We start from the raw sequence: 20508 nt of genomic DNA on the forward strand, positions 1-20508 counted from the left end.
GATTAGGACTATTTTTAATTCAGTAGACAATGTGGACCCCTGGAAGTTTTGAGGCCAACATGATAAACGATTACATGGTACATGATAAAGATAATCTGGGCAGCAGATTGACTGGAGAGTGGAGACTAGTTAAGGCTGATTAAGAGGATAATGAAAGAGTCCAGGAAAAAAGAAATGACAACCTTAAGTAGGGTAAACGCAGCAGCAACAGAAAGGAGAGGATAGTTAAGAGATGTTGTGGAGGCAGAATTAGAAAAACTTGGCAGATTACTGAGTTTGAGAGAGAGGAGAGTCAAAGATGACAAGTTACATGAGGCTGGGTTACTGGGAAGATGACTGCTTTTAGCATAAACAAAAATTAGGAAAGGGAAACAGGTTTTTTGAAGATGAGTTCAACTTGGGACATATTGACATGGGACATGGGTGCCTTCAATATCCTGGTGGAGATCTTCATTAGACAATCCTTGAGAGTGAATAGCTAACAGAAGTTGGGGCTGGGTAGATTTGTGAATCAACTGCATAGAGGTGATAATTGAAGCCACAGGAGTGGATAGGAATAGATGAAATCATAGTCTAACCCTTTCATTTCACTGATGAGAAAACTAAGGCTTAGAGAGGTTAAATGCCTTGCTCAAGGTTACAAAGGGCTATGTAGTTGCAGGGCTATGAGTCCAACCCAGGTCCTCTGGATCCAAATCCAGGGCTCTTCCCATTGCATCAAAATGCTTTCTAGGGGGTGGAGCCAAGATGGCTGCGGGAAAGCAGTGACTTCCTTGAGCTCTCCCCCAAACCCCTCCAAATACCTATAAAAAATGGCTCTAAACAAATTCTAAAGCAGCAGAACCCACAAAAAGACAAATTTCCAGCCAAAGACAGCCTGGATGGTTGATCAGAAAGGTATACAGTGCGGGGTGGAGAGAAGAGCGCAGGTCGGCATTCAGGCCGCAGCAACCCTGGAGCAGGCCTCAGAGGACTGAATCACGGGCAGCTGTGACAGTTTCCAGACTTCTCAACCCATGAACTCCGAAGACAACTTAGAAGGTCAGAGGGAAAAGTCTGTGACTGCGGTGAAAGTTAGAAGCTAGGTTTCAGCCACAAGTCCCAAGCGTGGGCCTCGGCTGCCTCCTGAGCTTCTGGCCCACAGACTGAGGGGGAATCGAGTGGCTGATCAGAGGGGGACTGCAGGGATCTCTTTGCCAGTGCTGAGGAAGGAATATCTTGCTTTGCCTGTGCTTGGATCTGGGTCACAGTTCTAAGGGGCGGTCCTGGGGCGAGAAGGAACACTGGCGTAGTGGCGGTGGAGAGGAAACACCTCATCCCTTATCATACCACCTTGGAAGAATTGAAAATTTACAAGTCCCTAGAAGTATCTCTGAAAACAGCTGTACAAACCCCTGAAGCTTGGGACAGTACATTCTCCACATTAGAAGCAGACTCTTACCTTAACAAAGAGTTTAAAACTCAAGTAATTGACCGGGATCATGAGTAAGCAGTGCAAAAAGAGTCAGACTATATTATCTTATTTTGGTGACAAAGAAGATCAAAACATACAACCAGAAGAAGACAACAAAGTTAAAGCTCCTACATCCAAAGCCTCCAAGAAAAATATGAATCAGTCCCAGGTCTTGGAAGAGCTCAAAAGGGATTTTGAGAAGCAAGTAAAAGAAGCAGAGGAAAAATTGGGAAGAAAAATTAAAGTGATGCAAGAAAATCATGAAAAACAAGTCAACAGCTTGCTAAAGGAGACCCAAAAAAAAATATTGAAGAAAGTAACACCTTAAAAAATAGCCTAACCCAAATGGCAAAAGAGGTCCAAAAAGCCAATGAGGAGAAGAATGCCCTAAAAAGCAAAACTGGCAAAATGGAAAAGGAAGTCCAAAAGATTACTGAAGAAAATACTTCCTTAAAAATTAGAATAGAGCAATTGGAAGCTAGTGATTTTATGAGAAATCAAGACACTATAAAACAAATCCAAAAGGATAAAAAATTAGAAAACAATGTGAAATATCTCATTGGAAAAACAACTGACCTGGAAAATAGATCCAGGAGAATTTAAAAATTATTGAACTATCTGAAAGCCATGATCAAAAAAAGAGCCTAGACATTATCTTCCAAGAAATTATCCAGGAAAACTGCCCTGATATTTTAGAACCAGAGGGCAAAATAGAAATTGAAAGACTCCACCCATCTCCTCCTGAAAGAGATCCCCAAAGAAAAACTCCTAGTAATATTGTAGCCAAATTCCAGAGTTCCCAGGTCAAGGAGAAAATATTACATGCAGCCAAGTATTGTGGAAACACAATCAGGATAACAAGATTTAGCAGCTTATACATTAAGGGATCGCAGTGCATGGAATATAATATTCTGGAGGGCAAAGGAGATAGGATTACAACCAAGAATCACCTACCTAGCAAACCAGTATAATCCTTCAGGGGAAAAAATGGTCATTCAGTGAAATAGAGGACTTTCAAGCATTCTTGATGAAAAGACCAGAGCTGAATAGAAAATCTGACCTTCAAATACAGGACTCAAGTGGAATATGAAGAGGTAAACAGGAAAGAGAAATCATAAGAGACTTATTAAGGTTGAACTGTTTACATTCCTGCATGGAAAGATGATATTAGTAACTCATGAGACCTTTGTCAGTATTAGGGTAGTTGGAGGGAAAAAATTATATGTATGTATGTATAGATAGACAGAGGGCACAGGCTGAGTTGAAAATGAAGGGGTCATATCTGGAGAATAAGGCGTGAGAGAGGATTATACTAGGAGAAGGAGAAAGGGAGAGGTAGAATGGGGTAAATTACCTCACAAAAAAAAAACAGAAAAGAAAAGGCTCTTACAGTGGAGGGGAAACGGGGGAAGGTGAGAGGGAATGAGTAAATCTTATTCTCATAGGATTTGACTTAAGGAGGTAAGAACCTACACGCTCAATTGGGTATGGAAATCTGTCTTACCCTACAGGAAAATAGGGGGGAAAGGGGACAAGAGAGTAGGGGGATGACAGAGAGGAGGGCAGATTGGGAAAGGGGGTAATCAGAAGCAAATACTTCTGAGGAGGGACAGGGTCAAAAGAAAGAATAGAATAAATGGGGGGGTGGGATAGGATTAAGGGAAATAGAGTTAGTTTTTCACAGCATGTCTACTATGGAAGTGTTTTCTATAACTGCACATGTATAACCTATATTGAGTTGCTTGCCTTTTAATGAGGGTGGGTGGGGAGGGGAGAAAATTTGGAACCCAAAGATTTAAAAACACATGTTTAAAAGAAAAATGTTTTCACATGCAACTTGGAAATAAGAAATACAGGAAATGGGGTACAGAAATCTATCTTGCCCTACAGAAAAATAGAAGGGGAAGGGGATAAGAGAAGGGGGCGAGAGAGAAGGGGAGGCAGAGTAGGGGAAGGGATATTCAGAATGCATGCTATCTTGGGGTGGGGGGAGGGGCGAGATGGGGTGAAAATTTGGAACTCAAAATCTTGCGGAAGTAAATGTTGAAAACTAAAAATAAATAAATTTATTAATAAAAAAAAAAGATGCTTTCTACAAACACAGCTTGTGCCTGCTGATTTCCAAAGCAGTATCTTTCCTCGCTCAGCAGCACCAGCTGGTGGTTACTGAGAACAATTTGAAACTTGAAAGCAACAATTTGCAGCTTGAAAGCAACATTGTACATCTCCCTCTAGGCTTCACACATTAATTAATGCAGAGATTTGACTAATTTTAATACTTAAAAACCTGTGTAATTCTTCACAAAGTGGCCTCTTTCTCCTCTTCCCACTAACCTCAAAATGTTACTTTTGAAGGCTGAAACTAGAGATTTAATTTCATCCTTAAATACAAGCTATTAAATCAAAGAGAGGGAATTTGGGGAGAGATGACACTGGGAGCTTTAAAATGGGGTAGGGGAGAAACATTTAATTCAATTTATTTTAGCAGCATCTTTATTCCAACAAAAGGATCTGTAATAAAGCACAACAAAACTAATGTTTCCACTTTACATGATTAAAAGCCATGTAGCTAGAAATAGGGAAACTTACTGGAGGGAGACATGCAATTCTGTTAGTACAAGTCAATGCTTAAAACAGTAGGCACTTCACATTCTAAAATTAAACACCTGAACTCTAATTGTGCTGAACAACCACAAAAGAAAAGGGGGAAAAAAACCTAACCAAAACACTACTGTTTCTTCATCCTGAAGGTCTGTAGAATCGATCAGTTTGGAAATTGTATGCATGTGTACTGACACTCAGAGAACCAGAAGGAAACTGGGAAGGCATTTTGTATTAAATTATCCCAATATCCTTGGCTGGGAGTTGGGGTGGAGGAAGGTTCTTCTTATATCTTTTTTCTCCCCCTTTGTATCACAAGAAGGGCTAGCTATCCTTCAGACTTCCATTAGGACTAGTCCTGGCTCTGTTTTCTAAGTTAATAGGTCAGGTAGATGGGCTTCTAGATCATGAGCAACCAATCTTGTGCTATTAGCAGCCAATCTTGTGAATTATCAATTCTCTAATGTTCCTATTACCAGGTAAAACACATTTTAATTGGCAGAATGACTTTAATAATATTTAACAACTTCACATGCTAATTAGTACAACTTCATTAATAAGCATCCTTAGCATATAATTTGGAGTAGGGAAAAAAAATTTTTGCTCAGTTGTTTTTCAGTCATGTCTGACTCTTTGTGACCCCATTTGGGATTTTCTTGGCAAAGAGATTGCAGTAGTTTGCCATTTCCTTCTCCACATTTAGGTACTATTTTATTAAAGAAAAAGGTGCTCAAATAGGTGAAATAAGACTGTATATATGTGTATATATATATATATGTATACATATATATATAATGTATGTGTGTGTGTATTTGAAGTTTGCTTTTCCTACATATTTCTTGGAACTTATGAGTTTTATTAGGAGAATAATTCTAAAACATGAAAAAAGATATTATATAAAGAAAAGTAGAAAATAGAACAAAATCTAAAACAAAAAGAAAAATCTAAACACTGGCAACATGCAACAATTAAATAGAATTCTTAAAAAGGTCAGGAAGCTGGTATGGTGGTGGTAAGACCAGGATTCATTCCCTTTTGTTGCCTGTGGGAAAAATTTTCAAACTGAGGCCATGGAAGAGAGGAGGAAGCTGTCCTCAAGAGCAGCCTTTACTCCTTGTTCTTACAAGTAATGTAGAGCTGCTAGATGTTCTTCATACTCGTCTCTTGTAGTGAGAAAAGGTGGTCAATACTTAACTGTGGGGAGAGGATTTCCTGCTTACACATCACTATCTCTTCTAAGTCAGCATAGTATAAATTTCACCCATTAGAGTCTTCAGAGTTATTTCAAATAACTATACTCAGTAATGACCATGGGAATTTATCAAGACAATGAATAACCCAGGTTGCTTTTTAACCCCAGTGCTTTTTGGCTCTCACCAAATGTGCTCCTTGTTTTAAACTTCCACTTGATGAGTTGCTTTCCTCATAGTTAATGTTACCAGTGAATCTTGGTAGAGCTTTCCATTGCTTGCTAACTTTGTAACCATGAGTGTCCACTTCCTTTAGCAACAGCATAGTATCCTTTCTGAAAAAAAAATCAGTCATGTTCATAGTATGGCTGCCAACGTGACAGCATTTCTTCACTGGTAAAGAAGGGAAACAGTGCTTAGAAGTTGTAATGAGAACTTCCAATTTCTTTATTTATTGGGATGGGAAAAAGGGAAGAACTAAAAAGGAACCGTGTGTTTCACTAGAACAGTATGCAGTAACATTTGAGTATTTTGTTTTTTTCTTTTGGCAAAGCAAGAGGTGCCATTGTAAACAGGCAGCCTTACAAAGTAAGAGATTTAAAATGAATACTTGTCCACTGGCTTGTGGTACTACTGAATACCCATTCTGCTCTGCACACTGTGTGCAATGATCATAGATCCTTGGAGACTATTATTGGTACAGAAACATGCATCTCCCTCATCAAGTAAAACTCAAGTCACAGGGGGAAATATTTTCTTGCGTTTCGGGGGTGTGAAGTTACCCAAATCAAAAGAATATAAACAAATCTAGATGTGGGAGGATATTAAACATGTAAGTTTGTACATATATACATATACATATATATGTGATATATGTATATATGATAAATATACACAGAGAGAGATAGGTGTATATATACACTACAATCAAAATATGGAAAGAATTTTCCCAAATGAATAACCAACATTGGTACATTATCACTTCTGGCTTCTCTCATTTCTTACCCCCTCTTGTCATAAGGTGAAAACTAGCCACAAAGATAAAGTCTTTGTGACAACTATATGCTCTGTAGACAAAAATCTACAGTCAATATGTGATAAGCAAAAGAAACTTCCACATTCTCTCTGGGGACTCTTGCTCATAAGTACGGTAACTTCTTCCCAAGAAAACATCAACGCCTATGATTAGCAGGGCTAGGTAGGTTTTTAAAGTTAAGTTTTCCTTCCTGCTAAGCTCTTATCCAGGTCCTCTAGCATGAAGAAAATTCTGCCCTTCTAACTCAACACTCCAGTGGGAACCCAATCAGTACCTGAAAGCATATGAAAACCCTTGAACATTCAAATGTTAGGGGTAAACCAGAATAATTTCATTATCAGAGTTTATTTTAAGGAAACTTAAAATTGGAAATTATACACAAATTTTGAACAATGAGGAAGAGAATAATGCATCACTAAGGGGTTCAACTTATGATAAAGAAATCTGTTGGAAAATTAAATTTCTACTTCAAGCTTGCCGTTTCCAAAAAGCTCTTTGTGCTCATTGAACCACTTAAAAAGGAGGGAATGTAAATATTTGCTTCTAAAAAATTTAAAAAGAATTCTCCTGAATATAGTCAGTTTAGGATTATGCTGGCTTGGGGGTGATTATTTTACTTTGGTTTTCCTAGTTAATATTCTACAAGTTAAAATCTCATTTCCAATTTTTTTTCATGACTTTTCCCAGCCAAGTGGCACTTATACTTTGGGCTAAAAAAGATCCATATCCCCACTCCAACCTCCCTATGTTTCCCTTCCATCTGCCCCCCACCTTCCCTTGTCTCTGTCAAATCTAGAACATTTCAATATAAGGAAATGGTATATGGAAAATTGGGTACCAACATATTTTCTGAAGAACAAAACTGAAAATATACTTTTCTTTTCCTAAAGGAAAAAACAGCCTGCAAATATTTAAGTTATTGTCATTCAATTTAAAATTAATCTGCATATAATTATTAATACCATAAGATTAGTTAAAACCATGCTACAAATACAGTTACTCTGCTTTATGTGAAAGTAAATCAGGTAAAACCCATCTTGTCATATCATCAAAGAAAAATTAGTATTTTTTTTTTTACTAGACACAGCTGAAACTCACTGAAAAACTGGGAAGAACTTGAATAAACCAAAGTAAGTATCTTTAGGAGGCCACTAGGAATTATTCCTTAAAATCATTAACAATTGGTTAAGTCATAGGTTTAATAGTGATTAGTACTTAACATGCTGGACACACCCCAAGCAATGAAGCATAAGCTATTCAATTACACTTAAGTGCTATCAAATTTGTCATTAGCCAGAGATTCAGGAATTGTAGTGAACCAATCACCTAATATTACCATAATGTAACAAACTCAAATATAATGTAAAAATACACCAATTAAATCCATGACGCTTACAATGCTTTTAAAAGGTGGAAATATGATGGTGTTGATATGTGCTGCAAATGTTTTAGCTTCTCTCAGTAATTTTCATGGTATTGCTGTGTCCCATGGAAATTTACATTGTTCAATTCTTTGTGTGAGTTAAGGTATGAGGTTGCTATTCATGTACTGTAGATTCCTGTATGGCACCAAATTTACTTTCAGAAGTGGATGTTATGTAGCAGGCACCAAAATGTGATGATCAGTTCTCTATATTTTCTACAGATTAAACCTCCTTATTTGGTTAAGCAGCCATGTACCAAAGTTCCACAAAAGTCACAATTATATCACTTTCAGAGCAGCAATTCGTGAACCAAGATTTTCTTGAAGATAGTGCAAAAGATGCAGTTCATAATGTTCTCCAGATTCAGGGACTCTTATGCTGTGTCTCTCCTGAGGATAGATCTAAAAATAAAAATTAATATCACAAAATACAAAGGACAAGCAGTTAATAACTATAAATCTCTTTTAAAATCTCCCCCAACAGATGTCTAACAAGATTAACAACATGCAAGAAGAGTAGCCTTACAGAGAGGTTACAAACATGCACACACATACACACAGTCATTAGAGATCCATAAAAAAAGCTTTTCATCTCATCCAGTTTTCTGACACATCCCCTCTTCTTCCAACTTCCTTTATCATTAAGTTAAGAGAAAAAACACCTACTTATCTGCAATTAGATAATTCAGACTATTTCCTCAAACACAAATGCCCATGACAATTCAACAAATGGAATAAAAAAGCAGATATGCTCAAGGGCACATGTGAATATGTGTGTAAGTAGTAGAATGAGGATATGTAAGAAAGAAACTTATTCCTCTCACTACTCAGAAGTGGGTTTTAAATAATGACAACTTGTTTATTTGAGAAGAGATAACCTTCTGACTTCTGGACTACACGAATCAATGTTAATGGTGAAGTAGGGAAGAAAGAACTAAAAGATTATGATATCAAAAAATTGCCTTTCCAACCATGAAATCAAGCATCATTTCCTCAACCTACTAAAAGAAAAAAAGGAAAAGAACAGTAAATTGACTGCCTACTGCCATTTCTGTGTTTACAAAGAATGAAACTGAGTAAGAAAACATTGAGCTGTGGAACTAGATAGTCAAGTTTCTCAGCACAACCTTAACCAAGTTTCAATTTTTGTTAAATTGGAGGCATTTAACCATGTCTATCCTTTTGGTTCTCATAAATAGTAGACCAGAGCTAAAAACATAACCTTTTACTCTTATCAGAATGCAAGGACATACCATTTACTTTTCACATCATGTCTTATTTAAAAATCTTGAGCTCGTAAGGCCAAAGAGTAGCACAGAATTCTTACCCAGGAAAATTGACAATCATATGATATTGTCATATCTTAATGCAGATGGTGCATGGGAACTTACCTGTAAATCATATGGCTTCCCAGCCCTTACTAAAAAACTCAGTAATATACTGGTGTGTGCAAAGTGAACATTTTCGTCCAAGAACCCATGCAATAGCAGTAAACGATTGGGTCTGGAAAAGACAAAACATAGAGTATTGGGTGATATGCTGGAATGCTTAAGTGAGTCACATAATTTAATATATAGCTCTAATTACTGCAAATTTCCTCATGTATCATGATCAAATTCTAACAATTTAACTTCAAAATCACACTATGTTAACTTGCTTCCTTGTCTTAGGGGGCAAAAAATCAAGAACGAAACAGAGGGTGGGTCTGTACAATTTCCTTTAGAGAAACTGGCTGTGAAACCAGACATATTATCAGTCATACCCTTTTCCAGGAATAGGGCAGTTATGCAATATTGTATAAAAACCTTTTAACATCTTTTTTGTTCCATTTTAGTAGAATTTTGTCTTTAATTTCTTTAATCATAGGTAGAAGAAAATAAATTACATGAACAGGATTATAATTATGCAAATGATTATTCAAGTAAGTAAAAGCTACTATCTTAGAACTCTATAAAATCACTTTGTTAACACTGACCATTTAGGACTGGTATTTCCTTTTTAAAATAATTTTTTATTCATTTTAAACTTAAATACAAAACAAGAAAAAAACCATTTCCATGGACACAGCAGAACATAAGAGAGGATTCAATATAAAACAATAAATTTCCATTTCAAAAAAACCTGTGTAATAAATACTACACATTGTTTTCAAAGCTACCCAGCTTTTCTGTACTTCTAGTTTTTCTTTTGTTCTCTGCTGGGCACTTTTTATTTTATTTTTTTTTTGTTCCTCCCTCCCTCTGTCCCAGGACTAGTATTTCCATCAAACTATTAAAAACTGGCCCTAAAATAAAAATTTAATTTTTAAATTTTGCTTATTGATTAAAAGACTACACTTACTCAGAAGGGAACTTCTCTGCTTGCATGGCCACAGATCCTAGGTAATAGCCCTGTTCGTTCTGGTCAGGGTGACCCATATAACGCTCTGTATATCCTGTATCATAGAAAATCCACAGAGTAACTGGAGCTCCAGCAATGGCAACCTATACAAACCAACAATCATAATTAAATGTGGGCCAGGAAAGGATTAGCAATGAATACTTACAACTGCATATGAATAGGCTAAAATTATTCTCATGTTGTACATAATGGATTTTAGTTCTAGTTAGCTTAGATAGTCACGTTGTAAATGTTATTTCAAGTCATGGGTGGCCAGTTAGTTTCTCCGTTTTTCAGGCACATAATGCATTCTTCTCTTGGATCAATCATTTTACAAATGCATATTATTTAGTCAAAAGGGTGACTGAAAAAGAAACTGTAGATGGTTTATTGCAAATCCATCTCTATTACTAGAAAAATTAATTAAGAGGGTATATGCTGAAAGCATCTTGCATACATAAGCTTTGTGTATGGAATGCAGCATTATCAAGTAAAGGAAAATTTGGAATCAGAGAACATGAGTTCAAATCCTCACTTTACTACTTGACAGTTGTGTAATCTTGGTAGCTTGCTTTCAGTTTCATGGCTCTTGCTATGATTTTTTTTTAAAGTCCCTCGTAGCTCTGCTGGCTTAAAACAACAAAAGGCTATATTTAAATATTAAATCATTTAATTTTATGGATGCCACATAAACTTTTATATTTAAATATCTTATTGAGCCTGTCCACAGGTAGTAGCCAGTGAAAATCATGCCAGTCATTTGAATTTATATTGATGGCTGAATAAAAATATTCTGCTGTTATTAATTACATCATTATGCATGATATCTGATTTCTATAGGTCATGCTATTTTAAAAACTTCTCATTAATTTTTTTTAAGCCTTTGTGGTCAAAATTTTCTAATAATAATTGGTTGTCAAAAATTGACAAATCATATGGCTATATACCTTATGGAAAGTTAACATATATAAACCTCTGATATTTTACAGCTTTTCTGAGTCTCTAAAACAAAAAAAAAAGGCATTTAATTATGTGGTATATTCTATCAGATACAGTTACTACATTGGTTAGATATACTTAATTGTCTCTGTGGTTATAAGGGAGTATTCTTGGGGGAGGGTATTATAGCTGGAAATGGCTATGATGTAAAACAAAAGGCATTAATGAAACATAAATTTTTTCTTTTAAGATTACATAGTACTTAGGGAAAAAATTAAATGCCATCCTTCATTTAGAAGAATTCTGCCCTATGTTCTATCCCTAAGCCATAAAGATATTTTTATTTGTGTCTCAAAAACAAGTCTACAAGAATTCACATACCCTGAAGATATCTGACCTCTGCATTAATGCCATCAGAGAGAGGTATCCTCCATAGGACCAGCCATGGATGCCCACACGATCTAAATCAATGAAATCATACTGAGATGCTAGATACTGAAGTCCTTCTACCTGGTCTTCAATTTCTATTTGACCCTGAAAGAAAAGAAGTGCATTTCATTGTTAGTGTTTAATTATAAGTGTTACAGCATAGCTTATTAAAATCTATCAGTTTTTAAAACGGAATCTGTCCTTTATTTTTTTTTTTAGAATCATAGTATTATTATTAATCTTGTCAAATGTGAAATGAGAGTATCAGACTACATGACCTCTATGGTCTATTCTAGTTCTTAAATTCTGTGATCAGCTAAATGGAAGGTAATGGTATCAATCTGAAAAACTTCTTTATATGTGGCAATTTTATAACTTCCTTTAAGAAGACTCTGCTAGTATTTAATTACCCCTATAATTGCAAAGTACTTTTTTTGTATACCTGTAAAGTACTTTCCTTGTCACAGCTATCTGAGTTTCTTTTCTTCTTCCTCTGTGAAGAGGGAGATCAGTTGGTCAAAGTCTTCCTTGTGACAAGCCTCCGTATACCCAAAGAAAGGAAATAAGTCACCCTTTAGACTTTTCTCTAGGCTAATACCTCTATTATTTTGAAAAGTAAGAAAAGCGAGTCATAATTGAGGCACCAACTTGCTGTTTCCCAAATCTCTATCCCTTTCATTAAACATAATACTTTCAGAGAGATATGGTATGCCAGGACATAAAATTTAATTTTCTAAGCCAGAAAGAAGTCTTACATGAAAGTACAACATAAGGTCAAAGAATTGACCTTAAGAAAAAGTCACCATGTCCTACTCAGCATGTTGAATACACTGGCAAATATCGTAACTGTCTTACTGTGCAAAAGGAACATCAGTTTCTTGTTTCCCAAATGCAGCAGGTATAACATGGGAGCATCTCTAAAAGGTAGCATTTTAAGCTTCCTGTAGAGAGAAAAAAGCTTATCACAAGGAGACATTGATCAGCTGGTCTCCCTCCCTCTTTGCAGTGGACAGGACAAAGCTCAAACATTCTTCTTGGTATTATATAGGAAGCTGCAAACTGGCAATGTTACTTTTAATCTCAAACTCTGAAAATCAGAAGTCAGGGATACTTCTACAAATTAGGTTAAGTAGTTCTGTCTTATATCTCTAAGGTTCCAAACAAGATGAAATGAATTAATATGTTTTATTAATCACCAGCTTCCTACTCTGTCTCTCTTTTACTCTCAGGGTTTTACACTGACCAATGCCACACAATGCATCAAGATGTTTAACAGGCAAATATTTTCTTGCACACACACCATTTTATACTTGAAGGCACCTTCAAATTTAAGCCCTCGATGACAAGATCCCCTGTTGTCTATTACCACAACTACATAACCCAGAGATGCCAACGTATTCAAACGGAAATACTTGACTCCTTTAAACCGATTATTCACCAGCTGCACCTGAGAAAGAAATATAACATCAGTCAAATTCTACAAAATAATTTATATGCAAAAGAATGAAGCAAGTATGACTACTCAAATAACTAAATTGCTTAAATTGCTGTTGATACTATTTTGCTATGTGATTAAGTACTTTTTAAAAGTAAATTAAAAATAAGGAGAGAAAACTGTTAGGTGAGGAAAAAAAATCTGTAAGTCAAATATCTCTGATAAAAGTCTCATATCCAAGACATATAAGGAATTAGCATAAATATATGACCAAGGATCATTCTCCAATAAGTAAGTGGTTAAAGGATGTGAACAAAGAGCTGTCAAAGGAAAAATTGCAAACTATCAAAACCATATGAAAAAAATTTCCAAATCATTAATAATAGAAATATAAATTAAAACAACTTTGAGGTTTCACCTCACACCCATCAAGTCAGCAGAGATGATAAAAGATAGAAATAATCAGTGTTGGAGTGGATGTGAGAAGACAGGCACAGTAATATACATTTATTAATGGAGCTATGAAGTGGTCTAACTATTCTGGAAAACAACTTGGAATACGCAGTAAAAGTCACTAAACTGTTCATACCTTTTGGCCCTGCAACTCCACTCCTAAGCACATATACCAAAGAGAAAGGCTCCATATGCATATGTATCAAAATAGTCAGAGAAACACTGTGTGGTAGCAAAAAAGGGGAACAAAGTAGGTGACACCAACTGGGGAATGGCATAACAAATTGTCATATAGGAATGTGTTGTTGTTTAGTCATTTTCAGTTGTGTCCAATTCTTTGTGACCCTATTTAAGGTTTTCTTGGCAAAGATATTAGAGTGGTTTGCCATCTCTTATTTCAGGAATTTCCTAATTTTACAGATGAGGAAATTGAGGCAAACAGGGGTAAGTAACTTGCCTAGGGTCATATAACTAGTGTCTGAGGTCACATTTGAACTCAGGTTCTTCCTGACTCCAGGCCCGGCACTCCATCTGCTGTACTACCTAGCTGCTCTTCACATCATTACAACATTGCACATGAATGTAATACTATATTATTGTGCCATTAGAAACAGCCAATATGACACATTCACAGAAACACGGGAAAATTTGTATGATCTGATATAGAGTGAAGAAGAAACAAGAACGATATACACAATAACTACAACAATGTAAACCAAAAAGAATCCCCCCCAAAGAAGTCAAATTCTGAATAACTGTAATACTAAGTATTCCTCCTTGAGAATAGATGATAAAATGTATTTCCCTCCTTAAAGGAGAATGGTGGTAGCGGTATATTCCATCAGATACAGTCACTACATTGGTTAAATATACTTGTCTCTGTGGTTATAAAAGAGCATTCTTGGGGGATGGTGATATAACTGGAAATGGTTATGATGTAAAACAAAAGGCATTAATAAAACAAACTTTTTTTAAGATTATATAGTACTTGGGGAAAAAATTAAATAGCATTAAAATGAATGCTGATAGTTAAGGTTTCTATTTTTGGCCTTAAAGTTTTCCAATAACAGTGAGAATTATTTCACATATTTAAGAGCAATTGTGAATTGACATGTGACCATGTCAGTTTCTTGGCTCTCTCTATGCCATGTTATCTGCAGCTACAGCTTCCACTTTCTACTGGAATTTAAACTCCCATCTTTTGGCTCTGGATTGGGAATATTCACATTATCGTATTTTGGTTTTAGTCTACCATACCACTTTCTGACTTTCTTCATGCCATGCTGCTATATACATAGCCTTTTTTCCCCAACACCTCAAACTCTAGTTCTGAGAACAGTAATAATATCAACACTAGCATTGCTGTAAAGGTCATGTCAATCATTTGCTCTATGGCAACAACCACCATTCTCTCTGACTTCTCTATCCAAAACACCCCTCTCCCTGGCTACCACTCTCCTTATAGGGGTTATCTTCCCCTATTAAAACATAAGCTCCTTAAAGGCAGCATTTACATTGTTCTTGGAACATAGTAAGCACTTAATAAATGCCTTTTTTATTCATTCAATTTCAGGAAAGGAAAATAATTTAATTGCTTCTCTGTCTCATACTTCAAAGTGACAAGTCTATGAGAGTAAAATATGTGTTAGTACTTCCCTAGAATAAGAGTAGCATGTAGCGATATGAATGCTATATTGTATGGACAAAAAGTTCAGGAGGCTCAAAGAATGAAGAAGGGCATTAGAGAATTCATTAGAAACAAAGTTCTGGTAAATATGAACCAGAAGGAAAGTGACTGAAATAAATATAACCCCACAGAGGAGCCAGGAAGTAATTAGGAAGTGGCACTAGAAATAATCAATAACAAACATTTATTGAAAGCCTCCTGCATATAAAACAGGTGGTATTAGAGGTGATACAAAGAAACATTAAAAATAGTCTTTGCCCTTGAGGAGCACATTTACTGGCTTGGGGAGACAAGATAAACAAGTGAAAAGTCAAAAAATTATGAAAGGGCTAGATAATTTAGTAAGATATAAGAAATTTGTGAAGAAATATGTGATTAACTATCAAATGGATATTGCAAAATGTACAAATAAATGAGTAAAGAAAATATAATTTTTCAGAGAGGATTCTAGGAAGATGGCAGAGTACATCAGAAAATCCCAAGCTCTCCAGATTTCCCCCATAAACAAGATAAAATAGAGCCTCAAGGCAAACATACAGTGGTAAAAACAAATAAGAGTAGGGGCAGAGAACAGTGTTCCTCCAGGGACAATTGGAGAAGATCTGAAGAAAAATCCCAGGATGCAGTTTGGTCCCTATGAAGAATAAACACCTCCAGGCTAGTTCCACTTAAACAACAAGAGGCAAGCCCTTGGGTTAGCTGGGCTAAGAGGCAGCCTCAACCCCAGCCACAGGAACTTTTACTCCCAAGTCAGTGAGGGGAGTTGGGCATCTGAGCCAGGGAAGATTGAAGGAACCTATGCTGACAAGAAATGCCAGAGCCAGCTGTGTTGCTGAGACACGGCCCTGGGGAAGAAGGAACCGGCACACGCCTGGTAGGAGCAGAAGCAGTGGGGCAAGAAACTGCTTGCCGTGAGCACTTATTGGAGGCTGGAGGTCTTGGTTTTGGTTCCACACCAGAGGGGAGAACCGAAGGATCTGAAGCCAGAGACACCATCCCTCAAACCCCAGGGCTAGAGGTGATTACAAAAAATAAGCTGCTACAAGTAAAAAAAAAATGAGCAGGCAAAGGAGAGAGAATTCAACCACAGAAAGTTCCTATGGAATACAGAAGACTGGGGTTTGTCTTCAGAGGAGGATACTGAAGCAAAGAAACCCTCTTCTACCCCAAAGAGTAACATCAAATGGTCACCTGCCCAAAAAGAATTCATAGAAGAACTTAAAAGACTTTAAAAATCAAATGAGAGAGATTGAGGAAAAACTAAAAAAAAAAAAAAAAAAGAAAAGAAAGAAAGAAAAAGAAGAAAAATCCAAGAAAAAGAAGATTATGAAAAGAAAGTCAACCAATTAGAAAAAGAGATCCAGAATCTTAAGGAAGAAAATGACTCCTTGAAAATCAGAATTGGGCAAAGGGAAGCCAGCAAAGTCATAAGAGACCAAGAAATAATAAAACAAAATATAAAGAATGAAATAATAGAAGAGAATGTGAAACATCTCATATGAAAAACAACTGATCTGAAGAATAGCTCAGGAAGAGAAAACCTAAAAGCTATGATCAAAAAAAGAATCTTGATATAATAATAATTAGAAGAAATAGTTAAATAGAAATAATTAAACAAAACTGTTCTGAAGCATTAGAACAAGAGGGGAAAGGAGAAATAGAAAAAAATCCTCCAATCACCACCCAAAAGAGATCCTATGAGGAAAACCCACAGGAATATCATAGTTAAATTCCAAAACCCTTGGCTCAAGGATAAAATATTACAAGCAACAAGAAAAAATAATTTAAATATGGTGGTGCCACAATCAGAAATCACACAAGACCTAGCAGCAGCGATACTAAAAGACCACAGGTCTTGGAGCACTACATATCAAAAAGCAAAAGAACTGGGGTTCTGGCCAAAAATATCATCCCCAGCAAAGGTAAGCATAATCCTGAATGAAAAAAATGGACATTTACTCAATTGTCAGAAGGATTTTGTTAAAAGAAAAGAACAAAACCCTGAACTTAATAGAAGATTTGACATACAAGAGCCAAGAGAAATATAAGGTACACACCAAAGACTAATTACAAGGGACTCAATAAGGACAGACTCTTTACATTTTTTATGAGGAAATATAAAATATATGTCTAAGATTGTTACTAGTAATTGGGTAGTTTGTAAAAAACGATTGGGGTAGACCTGAGTATGATATGATTTTAAAAAGTAAAACCATTTAGTAACAGCTAAAAAGAGTAATTATCTTATACAAATGAGGTATGAGAGGAAGAACCAACACAGAGGAATTAGATGGGGGAGGAGGGCTGGTAGTTCTGGAAACCTTCTTTCATCAGGAATGTCTTCAAGAGGGAACAATACAAATATATCTAGAAGAGTATAAAAGTCTTCTAAATTCAGAAAGAAATAAAACACTAAGGGGATAGGGAAGGGAGAAAGGATAAGGGAGGGATCTTTGGAGGAGAGGGTGAGGGAATTGATTAAAAGGGGGTGGGTATCAAAGGGTGTTTAGATTAATGGAAATGAGAGGATAAGGGAGAGACCCTTGGAGGGGTGTAGATTAAGTAATAGGAGGGCAAGATAGTGGGTAGAAGTAAAGAAGAGCAGTCAGGAGGGTTAGGAAATAAGAGATATGCACAAACAAAATAAAGATCAGGAGTAGAATTTGTTAGGGAAAAAGGAATAAGGATGGTAATCATGATGTCGGACAAAGTTAAGGCTAAAATACATTTAATTAAAAGAGAAAAATAGGAAAACTACACTATGGGTAGTATTCATCAATATTTATCAATGCTGTTTAGGCCTATTTAAAACAACTAGACGGTATAAGGTTGGAATATTGCTGTGTTGTAGGAAATGATGAGTTGGTGGGCTTGGAAAAACATGGAAAGACTTGGACTTATGAAGAAAGAGGTTATCCACCCTCAGAAAAACAGAAGACAAACAAGTATAGTCTGATCTTACATAGATACATATGAATGTATATGTCTATATATGAGTATAATTACAGATATCTAAGTATATGTATATGTAAGTAAGTGTATGTATGTACGGGTATATGTGTGTATATGTCTATATGTGTATGTATACATGTACGTGTGTTTGTGTGTGTGTGTGTATGTATGTGTGTCCACACTTAACTGTAGCCTGGGGAGGGGGGAGGAGGAAAAAATAACAAAGTAAAAAGTTTACAACAGAGAATAAAAGAAAACTTACAAGGAAGCAAAGAAAAGATGGACAGCTCTCAACACAATGGGTGGTATTTATTACATAGGCTTTCTTGAAATGGAAATTTATCGCTGTATATTTTGGATCCTCTCTTGCGTTCTACTGTGCACATGGCAATGCTTTTTTTTCTTTTCTTATTGTATTATTTTAGTTCTAGTATTACATTTGTTTCTCTTTTCTTATTTTGTATTTAAGTTTAAAATAAAACATATTGGAAAAAAGAAAATATAATTTTTTCCTCAAATGAAAAAAGGATAGTATAAAACCCTGAAATAATACAGTCAATCTCCTCCCCCTCCCCCTGCCAAATTTGGATATGATACCTCCATGAAAGGCTTACTTTGATGCTTCATCATAGATTAGAGGCCATGGCAGAGGCAAACTCTACCAGGTTAGGAAAGTTCTGAGTACACTGCCAGCGACAGATTGTGCCTGCTGCCTAAAGACCAACCTTGCGAAGGAAGGACAAGTTCATCACCAGCAGGTTGGCCACTAAAAGATAATTTTTTTGACTTCGGTGACTCATGAAATATAATATAAATTATGAAATATATAATACAGAAAAATATATAATATAATAAATATATAATATAAATTTAAAATGTAAAATATCACTCAAACCTATGCAATCCCATTCCACTTCCACAGTGAAGACAATGGAGGGATTATAAAAATAGGATTCAGGTGGTGGAATAAAGTGCTAAAAATTGCACAGGCTTTAGACCATCTAAAAATATTTAGCTGCTATTACTCTTAATATGAAATAAGTATCCAATGATCAACAATTTGATATACCATAGGAGGAAATGAACCACATCTATCTCCCATTCTCACTATAAACAAAGCCCCCCCAAAAAGAAGAAGAAATGGTAGCTAAATGGAAAGATAACTTATAGGTTCTCATCAGAAGGGCAAAGAATTAGCAGAGTTGGTTTTATTACATGCCAAAGTGAGGAATTAAAAGGGTGAACAGTACAAATATTGCATAGATATTCATGAAATATTAGAAAACCTGGCTGACAGCCTCTAGCACAATGACAGATTCTGTATGGAGGATTTATGGAAGGAAGGACATAGGCAAGGGCAAAATGAAAAAGCACTATTAGGCTATGATTTGTACCAGTGGAGGGGAAAAATCTCATGATGACATCACAAATGTATACTGAAGCGTAGATACAATAACTACATTCTTATCCTCTGTCCCCATGAAAATTTTTGTGGCAAATATTATTTTTACTAAAGGAAAGGAGCTAGAAAAAATAGAGTATACACAAGAAAGAACAAACATTTAAAAGAAATCTAATACCTATAAGCCAGATATTATTGCTACACACTGATACTTGTTTTCACTCTTCCTTTAATGCTGTGAAATGTGGGTGGTGTTAACATAACCTTCAAACAACAACAACAAAGAATCTAGACAAAGAAGAACTTAAGAGTGAGAATTGGTTATTGTTCATCTAGAACTGAGAGAAAGCATGTACTAAATATTCCAAGCTATTTGGCAGGTATTTCCTTAGGGTGGGAGGATAATTTCACTGGGCTATTGAACTTGCTGAAAATATCTTCTAACAACATCCAAATCCCTTTGCTTTGACTCTATATTATAAAAAAAAATCTTCTAATTTTAATCAATTTTATAAATAAATTTCCCTATTGAGATGAGATCATGCTTGCTGATTGACACATATATTCTAGTCCATTTGGTAGTCATAGTTTTCATGGTAAATTAATACACTGATAAATTCGCTTATAAATCAGTTTTCTGCAATTCTGGTTATATGCACACGTCTGAGGCCTAGTTAATAATGAATAAATTGACAAAATCAAATCTCTTAAACTTCAACTCACTTATCCATCATATTTATTAAGCACATACTAACACATTCAAACCTAAGAGGATTCAAGACACTAGACATATAGACAAAATCCTAGCTTACTCAACTTGACTACTGAAAGTGACACCCCTACCTGAGGACCACCATAGATGAACAGCACAGTGGGATACTTCTTCCCAGGCTGTAGATCATGAGGTTTATACATCATTCCATACAATGTGAATCCTGTAGTACTTTCAAATGAGAATATTTCTGGTGGTGTGTAGTCAGGAAGAGGACCTGTGGGCAAATAAAACACAACCTTAACTTCAAAGAGTATTTATATAGGACACTGAAATCCCATGTTCCTTCTGGACAAGAAGAAACTATACATACACACACACACACACACACACACACACACACACACACACACACAC

General features: G+C 35.9%; 1 protein-coding gene across 3 annotated transcripts in view; it reads right to left on the reverse strand.

The window, feature by feature from the left end:
* Positions 1-3900: 3900 nt before the first annotated feature.
* Positions 3901-20508, reverse strand: part of DPP8 (dipeptidyl peptidase 8) — a 67382-nt gene continuing 50774 nt past the window's right edge. For all 3 annotated transcript variants that reach the window (XM_027851803.1, XM_027851804.1, XM_027851805.1), the window contains exons 15-20: positions 20223-20368; positions 12751-12897; positions 11403-11555; positions 10044-10186; positions 9095-9206; positions 3901-8105 (exon numbers count right to left, since the gene is read on the reverse strand). In XM_027851803.1, the coding sequence (XP_027707604.1) occupies positions 7983-8105; positions 9095-9206; positions 10044-10186; positions 11403-11555; positions 12751-12897; positions 20223-20368 (824 nt within the window). In that variant the 3' untranslated portion in view covers positions 3901-7982. The remainder of the gene's footprint in view (positions 8106-9094; positions 9207-10043; positions 10187-11402; positions 11556-12750; positions 12898-20222; positions 20369-20508) is intronic.

Source organism: Vombatus ursinus, unplaced genomic scaffold (assembly GCF_900497805.2).
Source record: "Vombatus ursinus unplaced genomic scaffold, bare-nosed wombat genome assembly UNPS02009205.1, whole genome shotgun sequence".
NCBI lineage: Eukaryota > Metazoa > Chordata > Mammalia > Diprotodontia > Vombatidae > Vombatus > Vombatus ursinus.